This window comes from Xenopus laevis, chromosome 1L (genome assembly GCF_017654675.1).
Source record: "Xenopus laevis strain J_2021 chromosome 1L, Xenopus_laevis_v10.1, whole genome shotgun sequence".
NCBI lineage: Eukaryota > Metazoa > Chordata > Amphibia > Anura > Pipidae > Xenopus > Xenopus laevis.
In genome coordinates, this window is record NC_054371.1 from 139622404 (window position 1) to 139634450 (window position 12047).

Genomic DNA, 12047 nt, shown 5'->3' on the forward strand with positions numbered 1-12047 from the left:
TCGCCTCTTATTTACATTTTAAGTATAGAGCCACTAGCCCAAGCCATTAGGAACTCCCAGAGAATTCAAGGTGTGACAATAGGACCTCTGAACCATAAAGTCCTACTATTTGCAGATGATATTGCGATATTGCTCACTAACCCTGACATTGCCTTACAGGAACTGTTTGATTTGATTGGACACTTTGGCAGGTTGACATATTATAAACTTAATATCACTAAGACCCAAGCACTACCCATTTCTTTGTCTGAGCCGGCTACATCTAATTTTAAGCTTAAATATGAGATGGACTGGCAGACTACAGCAATCCACTATCTTGGTGTGGAAATTACAGCAGACCCGACACAACTTTACAAATATAATTTTGCATCCATGCTAAGGGACACGCAGACGACCTTGAATATGTGGCAGACGACATACATCTCTTGGTTGGGGCGGATAAACGCAATCAAAATGCTGATAATTCCCAAAATCTTATACAAATTTAGAGCGTTGCCCATCCCACTGTATAACTCCTTTTTCCAACAAATCCAGAGACTGCTTCTCTCTTTTATATGGAACTATCGGAAACCAAGGATCTCTCGAGCAGTGCTGTACGCACAAAAAAGAAAAGCAGGGCTGGCCTGTCCAAACTTACAGTCCTATTACAAAGCCACAATTTTGGAGCAAATGGCTGATTGGCATTTACCCCACGGGAGTAAGAAGTGGGTGGACATGGAGAATTGGCTCCACAAATCCCTTTCTGGCCACACTAGCCTCTCACATGTCTGGACTCTGGGAAAGCATTCTCACACAAATTTGGGTCAGTTGTCTCCGCCGATTAATGCTACATTGACAACTTGGTATACAGTAAACGCTAATAGACAGCTCAGCAACCCATTATCAGTGTTGGCACCCATCTCTATTCTTGGAGACGTCATTCCGGACCTGAACCTAAAAACCTGGCAACAACAAGGTATAACTAAAATTGGAGATCTTTATGATCAGAATGGGATGAAACTCTTTTCCAGCTTAAAATCAGCGTATGGCCTGCCTGACACCCAACTTTATTCCTATCTCCGGATTCAACACTACTTTCAGGCAAATGGCTGGCAGAGTGCAAACCCACCGACTAGATATGAAACGAAATGTTGGCATACCCAAAGATCCCAGAAAGGAATCACTCTAGTCTATAATACTCTTATGCAAAACACATCCAGTCAATTGCTGTCGGCGAAGGCAGCGTGGGAAAACGACTTGCAACTGTCGATAGATCTAGAGGCGTGGGAGTATCTCTTTGGTCAAACGTCCAAATTCTCTAGGGCACTTAACCATCATGAGCTAACTGCAAAAATAATGTACCGATGGTATATGACTCCGGAGAAACTACATAAAGCCTTCCCCGAGGTACCAAATGTTTGCTGGAGGTGCCAGCTGGATGTTGGAACTCTGCTGCATATCTGGTGGGCATGTCCCATTGCACAAAGATACTGGTCTATGGTCAACCGAATGATAACGGACTCCACAGGAATATCCCATACACTGTCCCCAGGAATGGCCCTACTTGGTCTGTTTGCAATACAAATGGATAAACCAACCAAACGACAGACTATTCAAATATTGTTAGCCAGTAGAAGCCTGTTGGCTAGGAACTGGAAAAGTCCCTCGCTACCATCTGCTGCGGAAGTCCAGTCGGAAGTGGACCGCATACAACTATATGAGAGAACAGCCCAATGGACTATTTAATCCTTACCAGAATTCGTTTTTTTATCTTGGGTCTCTTTATCTTTCTCTTTATTATTTATCTGCAGTGTTCGCATATGCCAGTGACCAACCCCAGGTAGTTCTCTTCTCTCTCTCCTCTTCTTCCCGCTCTTCTTTCTCTTCTTGACTCAATCCTTTCTCCTGTAAAAGGAAAATTGTTAAAACTTTTGACAAATTGTTAATAAAAAAAAAAAAAAAAAAAAGAAAACACCCCAGTACTCAGATGTTCCTGGGAAATGAAAGACATAACACTGTTCTCTTTTTTTGTTGAAAGTGGAGTAAATTATTATGCAGGCTGGTTCCCAAACTTTTTCATATGACTGTATATCTCTGATAATGGCAATGCTGTTCGTTTAAAGCAAACCCTACCGTGTTTTGTAATTCCCTTGAGGATGTTGCACATGGCCTTATCACTGAATGAATGTGTGTGTTTTCTGATTGGGCTTCAAGGGGGTTTGGAGCTAGAGCAAGAAAATCTTGCCCAGTAAGCATGTGCTGGTTGTAATAATGCATGCAAATAACACCTTCATCAATATGTATATTTGATATTACTGATGTTGTATTGAAGGGCTTTAGTACATATGTGACTAGGGCATTGCTTTAAAGGAGAACCAAGTCTAAAGTTTTACCTTCTCAATAGCAGCAATGATCCAGGATCTCAAACTTGTCACAGGGGTCACCATCTTGGAAAGTGTCTGCAACACTCACATGCTCAGTGGGCTCTGAGCAGGTGCTGAGAAGCTAAGTTTAGGTGTCTTCGCAATTTATGAAGCAGAAAATAAGGTTTGCCTGTAATATAAGCTAATGCTACAGGGTAAATTATGATGCTAGTTGCACTGGTTTCTGTGCTGCCATGTCAAAATTATCTGTATTAATTACTAAACCGCTTTATACAGTGATGTTTATATTCTATGTGTACTGTATATTTTGAATCGGTCCCTAAGCTCAGTAAGTGACTGCAGCACAGAGCATGTGCAGTGAATCAGAAGAAAAGAGCTACTGGGGCATCTTTGGAGGGACAGATCTTTACTGCTAAAAGACTGCGTTTGCATTGGGCTGGTACAGAAGCCTAAAACATAATGTATAGCATTTCTAGCTACTTCTTTATTTAAGCTTTAGTTTGCCTTTAAAAATGGTCAAGCTATGTTAAAAAGCAGTGTTGTCTCACTAAGGGAAAATGTGCTGTTCACAGGAAGTGCTGTGGAGAAGTCTTTAGCAATAAGTCAAGCTGGCGAACTGTACGAAGAATGGTTGGAATTAAGGAATGGCTGTCTGTGTTGCTCAGTAAAGTAAGTATTACTTATTTCGGTGTATGTGTCACATATTTATTTTATTCCATCAATGAAAGTGATTACATAGCTCCAAACCAAATATTGATCATGTTGCAGACTAAGACTAAACTAGTTCCAATGGAGTGCATTGGCTATATATTGCCTTTAAATCTGATAAATTATTTAGGTGATGTATTCCTGGCTGGTGCCTTATTGGTTTTCATAGTACCAAAAAAATGGGGCTGGGGCTGCCTCATGGACTGTGGTTAGTTTATGACTGCTTTACACATACTGCTGTGGAGAAGTGAAACATTTGTCTTATGTCAATTTTGTTATACCAGAAATATAATGAGCAGAAAAATGGGTAGTACTTTTGGAACCTGTACATATTTATTTAAAAGGAAAATTTACTAAACACTTAACTTTAAGGGTTTTTAAATGTAAAGCCTCAGTCTAGTGGAACATTTAGTTCAGTTTTTGAGAGGAAAAACATAGCCAATGCTTTATAGTATTTATTTCGCATTTAGAGAATTTACATTATATTGATTGTGCTATTTTGATTTAATAAGAGTTCTAAGCTAGCTAAGTAACAACTGTTTCATACAATTATTAGTATGTGTATGGTGCCCAGTTGTGCGAAGAGGATACTTGGTCAGCTTTGGCCACCTTTAGGCTTTATAGAATTTGCATGAAGTTATTAAACATTTAGCTAACTACTGCATCCAACCCAGAGTTGTAGCTTACTAGAAATCAGTCACTTTTTAAGAGACCGTTTCAACTAATAATTAACTTTGTCCTCCTATGCATTTTGGTGTGTAGTGCATTGCAGTTGCAAAACATATTTTCATTTATTCCGTTTAACTATTCTGATTTGTATTTTCGGGTATGGAGAAAAAAACGATTTAATTACCTTTTGTAGGACCGACACATTTTAAGTGGTGCTTTACAGGCATATCATTCACATGAACCCGTATACCATTGTAACCTATTAGTCTTGTTCACACAAATCTTGTTTTGATTGTTCCTGTGCTTACTGTCCTGGGAGTGTAGACCCACAGAGGTGTAGGTGGCCAATTAATACATGCGTCTTTGTGCAGTAAAACCTGTTCCAAAGTAAATGCCAATTTGGAAATATTCTTTGTAAAATATAAGTAAAGCTGCTGAAATTACAATACCCTCAAGTCTTTACTGTATGATTAAATATTTTTCTGCCTTTGCATATGTATTACAGAGACAATGGTCTAAAAGCCATTGAAAATCTTATGCAGAAGAAAGGGAAGTTTGACTATATATTGCTGGAAACAACAGGATTAGCAGATCCAGGTATCATTTGATTACAGTTCCATTCTACTCTAGATACCATAACTATTCCAAAATTATTACCCTTTTACAGGCCCTGCATTGACACTGTAAGGTTCCCTGTAGTAACTGGCTGGTAAAGCAGTCTTCTAATAGATGTAAACAATACTCCGGTGCGGCCCAAAAACACAAGACCTCAGCCCCCTCCACCCCCCTATCTGCACATGTGCAGAAGAACCTGATCTACTGCAAATGCACCAGGTATCCCCCTTACTCTATCAGGGCTGGAACTAGGGGTAGACAAGAGAGGCATGTGTCTAAGACGTAACACTGGGGGGTGGGGGGAGGTGCTTGGCATATACCCCTTCTGTCTACCCCTAGTTTATGGTCCTAGAGACAGTTGCAAGACACAAACTTTGTATCATGTATATTTTACTATATTTAAAGGAGACATGTTATGTAAAAAACAAGAATGTACCAGTGCATTAAACTCTTTTAGATATAGAAGACATGTTCTTTAAAAAGTTGGGTTTCTGGTTACTTTATTGAAAATCTCTGCAAAAACCCTACTAGCCACACCCACCTGTTTTACCTCCTGCCTGCTGAATTGTCTGGCTGTGCAGAGGAGCCAGCAGAAATCAGCACACTGCACTGTACGATAGAAACCAATCAGCAGCTAGGCTGACCTGATAGGGACCTGAAGTCTGTCTGTGCTTGTGTGACTGCAGGGCTGTGATTAGCTATTTCCCTCCTACTGTGCTTCTGGCAGGGTCTGTTAGGACACACCCACCCCTCATTTGTAACATGGACAGGGACTAGAGAACATCTATGGGGAGCTCAAATATAGGAGCTGATTTTGAAGACAATATTTCAGCCAAAAGTAAAACCACCACCATATAATATACATTATTGTCTACAAAATTAAGGTTTTTCCAATTTATCCTATATGTCTCCTTTAAGTTGAAAAAAAAATGTATTTATTTATATGGTACCTTCTTAGAAGCAGAGCCATTAATCTATTAAGTGTAAATGTGGAGCAATATATATATATATATATATATATATATGTATATATATATATATATATATATATATATATATATGTATATTCAGTAACTGCTTTCAGTAACTGCTTTTGTGGTTCTGTAGGACATCCTTAATTTAATTTGACTTAATTTAAAATCATTGTATAGTAATTGTACTTTCCTTGTGTTTTTACATTTGGTCTGCCAAATTGAAGAAACTTCTGTTACTATGTCCGAAGTGGAGAAATGTTACTGACAATTCACTTATTTGTATTTGGCAGCCTGACACACTCTCGTTCAAGGCTAAATAATTGTCATGCTAAAGTAATTTCTTGAAGAGAGGACATTAATTCAACTCTTGTTCGTGGCAAACCACATTTCAGCCAAATTGGAAAACTATTAAGCTTTTTGGGAATCAAATCAATAGGTATCAGAAAGCCATTAGGTCCTTTGGCCCTTGCTATATCTTGCTTGGCTGAGCATTTCCTGCAGCTGACAAGTATTACAATGTTGACATTCAGTGATGTCTGGAAGGCCACATCTCATGTTTGAGAGACAGCTCAGAACATCTCAGCGAGCCCTGTTATCATTGCTTTCCTACTAGTTCCTCATGCCTAAAGACAGCCCTGTCATGTAGAAGTCTGCTGAGGGTTTGAGAATGTGCAATATTTATTTCCTTTCCACTGCTAATGTTTCTTTTGGCAGAAGTGGTGCTAAGAAAGGAGCAAAACGTTTAATATATTTTACTATTTATGCAAGTGTTAGCCTTTTTACTAAAAATGTCACAGTCACTGCTTATTGGGTTGAGGGTGGTCAACAATGGGCATGCAGTAAAGATGCCATAGGATGCAGAAGTGGTTTACTTTAACCCTCTATTAGACTGTAACAATTATTGAACATTACAAGGTTTTGCTACATTTTGTTTTGATGATGTTGCTTAGTACATTTCCTTGTTATTTGTTTGTATGAGTGTGATTTTACCTTATTAACTTGCGCTTGGGCATTTCTGTCTTCTGATAGGCGCAGTAGCCTCAATGTTTTGGGTTGATGCTGAACTAGGAAGTGACATATACTTAGATGGTAAGCAAACATCTGCAAAACAGTAAATGCTATTAAAAAGTATAGGTGTCTTTATATAGTGATAAACATATGGAATTGCATAAGTGCTCTGTGGTATCTGACTACTGAACAGTTAGATGTAGGTCTATATTGGCCAATTTGGCTCATTGTGTTTGTCAATGGGCAGATCAGGCCCTGCATAGCAAATGTTAGGTTTTCACATCTCTGCAAATGTTACATCAATGGTAATTAAGTAATTATCTTTACAGCAGGAGTAGTTTTCCAGCAGCCTAACCTGTATACCCAGCTGCTGTCTTGTATTGCATCATGGGAAATTATCACTGCTGTGTACTGGAGATTTTTTTTCTTTGCCATATTAAACATTTCATAAATAAAAATCATCCTCTCCAAAACAAAAGAAAGGTAAAAATAAACATTGAAGTCAATTTATTTTGTTTTTAGTTTTGTGGATAGGCAATGTACCATTTACCTATGTTTATTTGTACTTTTACAGGCATTGTATCTGTAGTGGATGCTAAATATGCACTGCAGGTAAGATAACTTGATAAGAAGCGGGACAGAAATAAGTACAGTGAAACAGAAAAGTTACTTATAAATATACAGTACATGATATTGCTGCAAAAAAACTCTCATATTTTTATATATATGTAAAAGAGCCACTATAGATTAAACTTTCATTTGTGTATGTTCATTATTTTGTGCTTGCTTTATCTGTGATATTGCCTTAGTATTATAATACCCTGTAGAAAGAATTCTGTAGACCCTACATTAAAAGGAATAAACCCTCTACACTTCCAAAATGTATAATTCAGCAGGAAAACTAAAGTAGGGGCCAAAAAACCATGTGCTTGCAAGAGTTTAGTTCTCCTTTAAATTCATATTTTAATTAAAATACTTTTTATGCAATGTAAACAGCTTCTTTACTGCCAAGCAATATTTCTTGACTCTGCCATGAAGACACGTTGTGGGGAAAGGGTTGGGTTCAGTGGTAAGAATTTTTAGAGTAAAAAAGAGGTGTTAGAAATTAAATTTTCCCCTGACTTTATAGTTTTTCTTTTTTATTTGCAAATGTCTGTAGAGAAAAATAACATTGATACTGGTGTCAGATACAACAATGAATTGCTTCAACCTGTTACTGCCCAGTTAATTAATTGTATTACACCTCCCAGCACTGAGGGATGCAGTAAGCTTTATAGGTGGGGGCTTCAGATTTGGCATTGTTGTTGCAGATATTGGAGGTCATTTTTCATTTCCCAGGGCTCAAGTGCAAAGCAGAGTGGCAACTTACACAATGCAGAACATGGTGTGCAAAGAAATGGCCCACTGCAGCCATTTTATGCACTTTGCATCCTGCTTTGTAAATAAGCCCTATTATCATTAGATCAAATTATTCAGTGTCATGTAAATGAACTGAAATGAATGTTCATTTCAACACTATACATTTTCATATAATAATGGCAACTGGCAGAAAATCTAAAAAGGTTATATTTAGAGAAAAATTATAGAAATGCGTATTTTGCCGCTCGAGTAAATTTTGACGCCAGCGTTAGTCAATGGGCGTCCGGATAGTGCTGAAGCGTGACGGTTTTGCCGCAAACGACTTTTCCGACACGCATCCAAATTGATTTTGACGCAGACAAATTTTTGCGCCAGTTTTGCAAAACTCGAAAATTTGCCACATATTCACGCAAGGCGAATTTTTTCACCCATCATGAGTTCTATATGATGCTATTTTTTATCATCAGATTTAGTTCCCACCTTGCTAGCATAGCAAGCACTTCTGTGACATTTAGAGGATTATTAATTAAAGGCCGAGTTGTGTTTTTCCAGGAAAATTTGAGTTTTTAGAGGGTAGTTTCAGAACTAAAAAAACTCAAATTTTTTGAGATTTATTATGCCCCAAAGCTGCAAAAAACCTGAATCTGAAAATAAACCAGCTAAAACCTGTCGAGGTCATGTAGAAGTCGATGGCAGAGGTCCTTTGAACTACTGTATTTAAAGATTATTTAGGCTTCATGATTTTCTTTTTTTTTTTTTTTTTTTTTTATAAAATGGTTTTTCGCTCTAAAATCTATTCAAGTTTTTTTTGGTTGTTAACACGATCAATTAGAGTATTCAAGTTTTTCCACTGATTGCATTGATTTGAGTTTTTAACATTCGGGTTTCTTCATAAATAAGCAAACATTCCAGCTGTGAGTTTATTCGAGGTAGAGAAAAAAACCTCACAAACTCAACCTTTGATATATAACCCCCTTAGTCTTGTCTCACTTTCTAGAAGGCAAAAAGACATGAAAAGCAAAAAAATATATATATTTTTTGGCGGATGTTTAATAAATTCTGTCAAAGAATGGAAAAGCAAATTATATAAATATAAAATGCTGAACTACTTTGTAAGCTAATAAGTCTTTGTACATTATTAAAAAAAACATTAATCCCTCACACCTCTGACAGACTGACAGTATAATAGAAACTTTCCATTTTCAGAAGGCACAGAAATAAGTAACTTTGTGCTTTTGTGCAGCTGCCCTGCTTGCGTGTTCATTCCTTTGCCAGAGAGTCTTGACCTCAATAGCTGGGTTTCATTTAAGGGAATACAAGCAGTGACATAAGAAGAATAGGGAGCAATTTAAAGAGTGTCATGCTTCACAGGCCTGGATCAACCACAGACCCATCTCCAGGATGTCACTGCACAGCTACACTGCTAAATTGAAAGTGAAGTGGTAATTGATATGAACGATCAGCTTAATGGGAATGTCACCCAGAGATCGGAAATATTCATTTTTATCATGGACAAACGATTGGACAACACAACGTCACATGATTTTGAACTGGATTTAATATCTCTTAAGTTAATAATTATTTTTAACTGCATGAGTAAATGCTGTAGAATTTTTGTTTTTGAGTTATATGTAGAGTCTGCATGACTAAAGGAAATAATTTCTTAATAGTGCAAATATATGGAATATAATACATTAGATTACAGGCCAATAGTATCTCTTTGAAAACAATTAGTTCTGCCATGCATCCAACATTTTGCAGCTGTTAAACCAGAAGTTTTCATTTAATGGACTGACATTTTAAATTGGATAAATCCCTTTTGTATACAGGTGCTGAAAGATGCTTTCTTCTTATCTATAATTTTTAATTGATTGGGATATTGGTGGGGTCACAAGAATCCTGTTAAAGGAACTTTGTAACTGAAAGAGACCATTAAAGCTTGATACTGTAAAAATGCAACCGCTGTGGTGCACCTATTTATGAAGGTGCATTTAACAGGAATTTACACAACATTTTAAAGCACATTGATTGTTTTTGTGGAAGCAAAAAGTCACACTTGGGGAAAAAAATTATATAGGTAGTAAAACTGCATAAGCTGCACAGTAGTAATGCACAAGTGTATCCAATAACTGTCAGAGCAGTGGGGTAACCCATTCAACAGGTGTGTATAATTAATGAGGGTTACAGTTGTGAGTTTGGCAGGTTGAGGGTCCAGCAGGTATTGCTAGACCTACTACTTTCAACTCTAACTCCTTCCAATTGCTCGGATTTTCTGGCTTGTCTTCCCCTTTGGTGGTGTCAGGAACAGGCTACTTCCCCTCCATGATATAAAGTAAAAAGAAAGTGTATGTAGGTTTGCATGGGTGTGGGGTTGGGTCTCTTGCAGGTTATACATTTTGTGACCACTACTACACAAGTTTCTTTAAAGTGGACCTGTCACCCAGACATAAAAAGCTGTATAATAAAAGTCCTTTTCAAATTAAACATGACATCCAAATTCTTTTTTTATTAAAGCATTCATAGCTGTTGTAAACTCATTTAAAAATCTCAGCTGTCAATCAAGTATTGCCTGCCCCTCTTCTATGCCTTAAGCATAGAGGCGGGGCAAGTAATTACTTTCACTTTCGTTTCAGCAGTTACTAGATGTCACTGCCAGAAAGCAGTTCCATCCTAAAGTCCTGGCTCTTTCTGAAATCACATGACCAGGCAAAATGACCTGAGATGGCTGTCTGCACACCAAAACTTACAACTAAAAGAAATACTTGCACAAACACTTGCTGTTCAGGAATGAAATTTTATATTGTAGAGTGAATTATTTGCAGTGTAAACAGTGTAATTTAGAAATAAAAAATACATCATAAAAATCATGACAGAATCCAAGGTAAATTAGGGTTTGGGCTAAATATGTCTGTGTAGCAGATTTTCCTGTTATGGGATTGTCTTATTTTGGGGCATGTGAAATGTACATTAGTAGGAAATTAAGTTTATACAAAGGTGTGAGGATAATTGTAAACACTTAGAGCTAAAACATTATAATGTAAGATATATTTATATAATACGAGAATGTTCATATTTTTTCTTCAGTGCATCTGTATGTTTATAAAGTATTTATAAAGCACCTGCATACTGTATGTAGCACTGTACTAATAAGTAGGGTTACACAATACCTGCTGATATAAATTTAAGACAGTAACATCTCCCAATTGCATGCGTGATGGATTCTGTTTTTTTACATACATTGCTTTATGGCATATTACTGTATACAATGACTTTTCTGAAATGTACTTTTTAAATCTTGGTGACATATTACTTTTTTTCTAGCACATTCAAGAGGAAAAACCAGAGGGTCTTATCAATGAGGCAGCAAGGTAAAGTTTACAGCGTGGAAGTGAGCTTCAACAGTTTTATTTGTTAAGACAATAAGTAGTAAAAATGCAGCCTTTTCTTTTCACAATGATATTATTGCCCTTACCCTACTCATGGTGCATCTAGACTCTGCATCATCAGAATTCCTTTTTCCTAGAACTCAGACCACTATAGCACATCCTAGCTAAATTAATAAGAAGTGGGGAGCCAGGAAACCAATAAAAATCTACAGATGCCACAAAAAAAACAGAAATTGTACATCAAAATATGTAGGCAAAATTATAGAGCAGTGTGGTATAAAAATTAAATATACCCTGGACCATACCATTCTCTGCTAGTAAGTAATCTCTGTTATAACCGAGATTATTGTCACCCTCCATTTTTTCTTTTATATGTGTGCATTTAACTGGGCTTATATGTAAGTACTTAATCAGTATTCTGTATTAATTATGTCTCTCAGACAGGTGGCTTTGGCTGATGTACTAATCATAAACAAAACAGATTTAGTTTCAGAAGAAAAACTGGATGCCGTGAGATCAGCTGTGAGGTAAATGCCACAGTAGTGATATTCTTTATTTTGTTTTTCTTTTAAACTTCTGTGCTTTCGGACTTAAAAAGTGGAGGTTTTCAGACATCGGTGGCTCAAGAACCCTTTGTGGTTAAACATTTTTGGGTCCTTATACATGATAACAAATAGGATCCATGTTATATAATAAATTGGCAACATCTGTCATGTAACTGCAATTTTATTTTATTTTCACAGGGTAAATGCTTTTGCCAATCCCTCTTCTAGGAAATATACATTTGTAGATATATATATAAGGTTCTCTGTAAAAAATAACCTTTATAAAAATAACCTATACTTATGTTTTACTGTACATTTATAGAAAAATAAAAATACGATAAGCAATACGTTTGCAAATGGGTATATTTTCCTTTAGTTAAGCAAGGTTGTTGCATAAGTCACATTTCCCTTTAGTTGTAT

The 12047-nt window shown here is 36.8% G+C and overlaps 1 protein-coding gene across 3 annotated transcripts in view; it reads left to right on the forward strand.

The window, feature by feature from the left end:
- Nucleotides 1-12047, forward strand: part of cbwd2.L (COBW domain containing 1, gene 2 L homeolog) — a 40217-nt gene that overhangs the window by 8901 nt on the left and 19269 nt on the right. For all 3 annotated transcript variants that reach the window (XM_041581023.1, NM_001093453.1, XM_041581025.1), the window contains 6 exon segments: nt 2936-3032; nt 4246-4337; nt 6359-6418; nt 6912-6949; nt 11018-11064; nt 11523-11609. In XM_041581023.1, coding sequence (XP_041436957.1) covers nt 2936-3032; nt 4246-4337; nt 6359-6418; nt 6912-6949; nt 11018-11064; nt 11523-11609 — 421 coding nt within the window.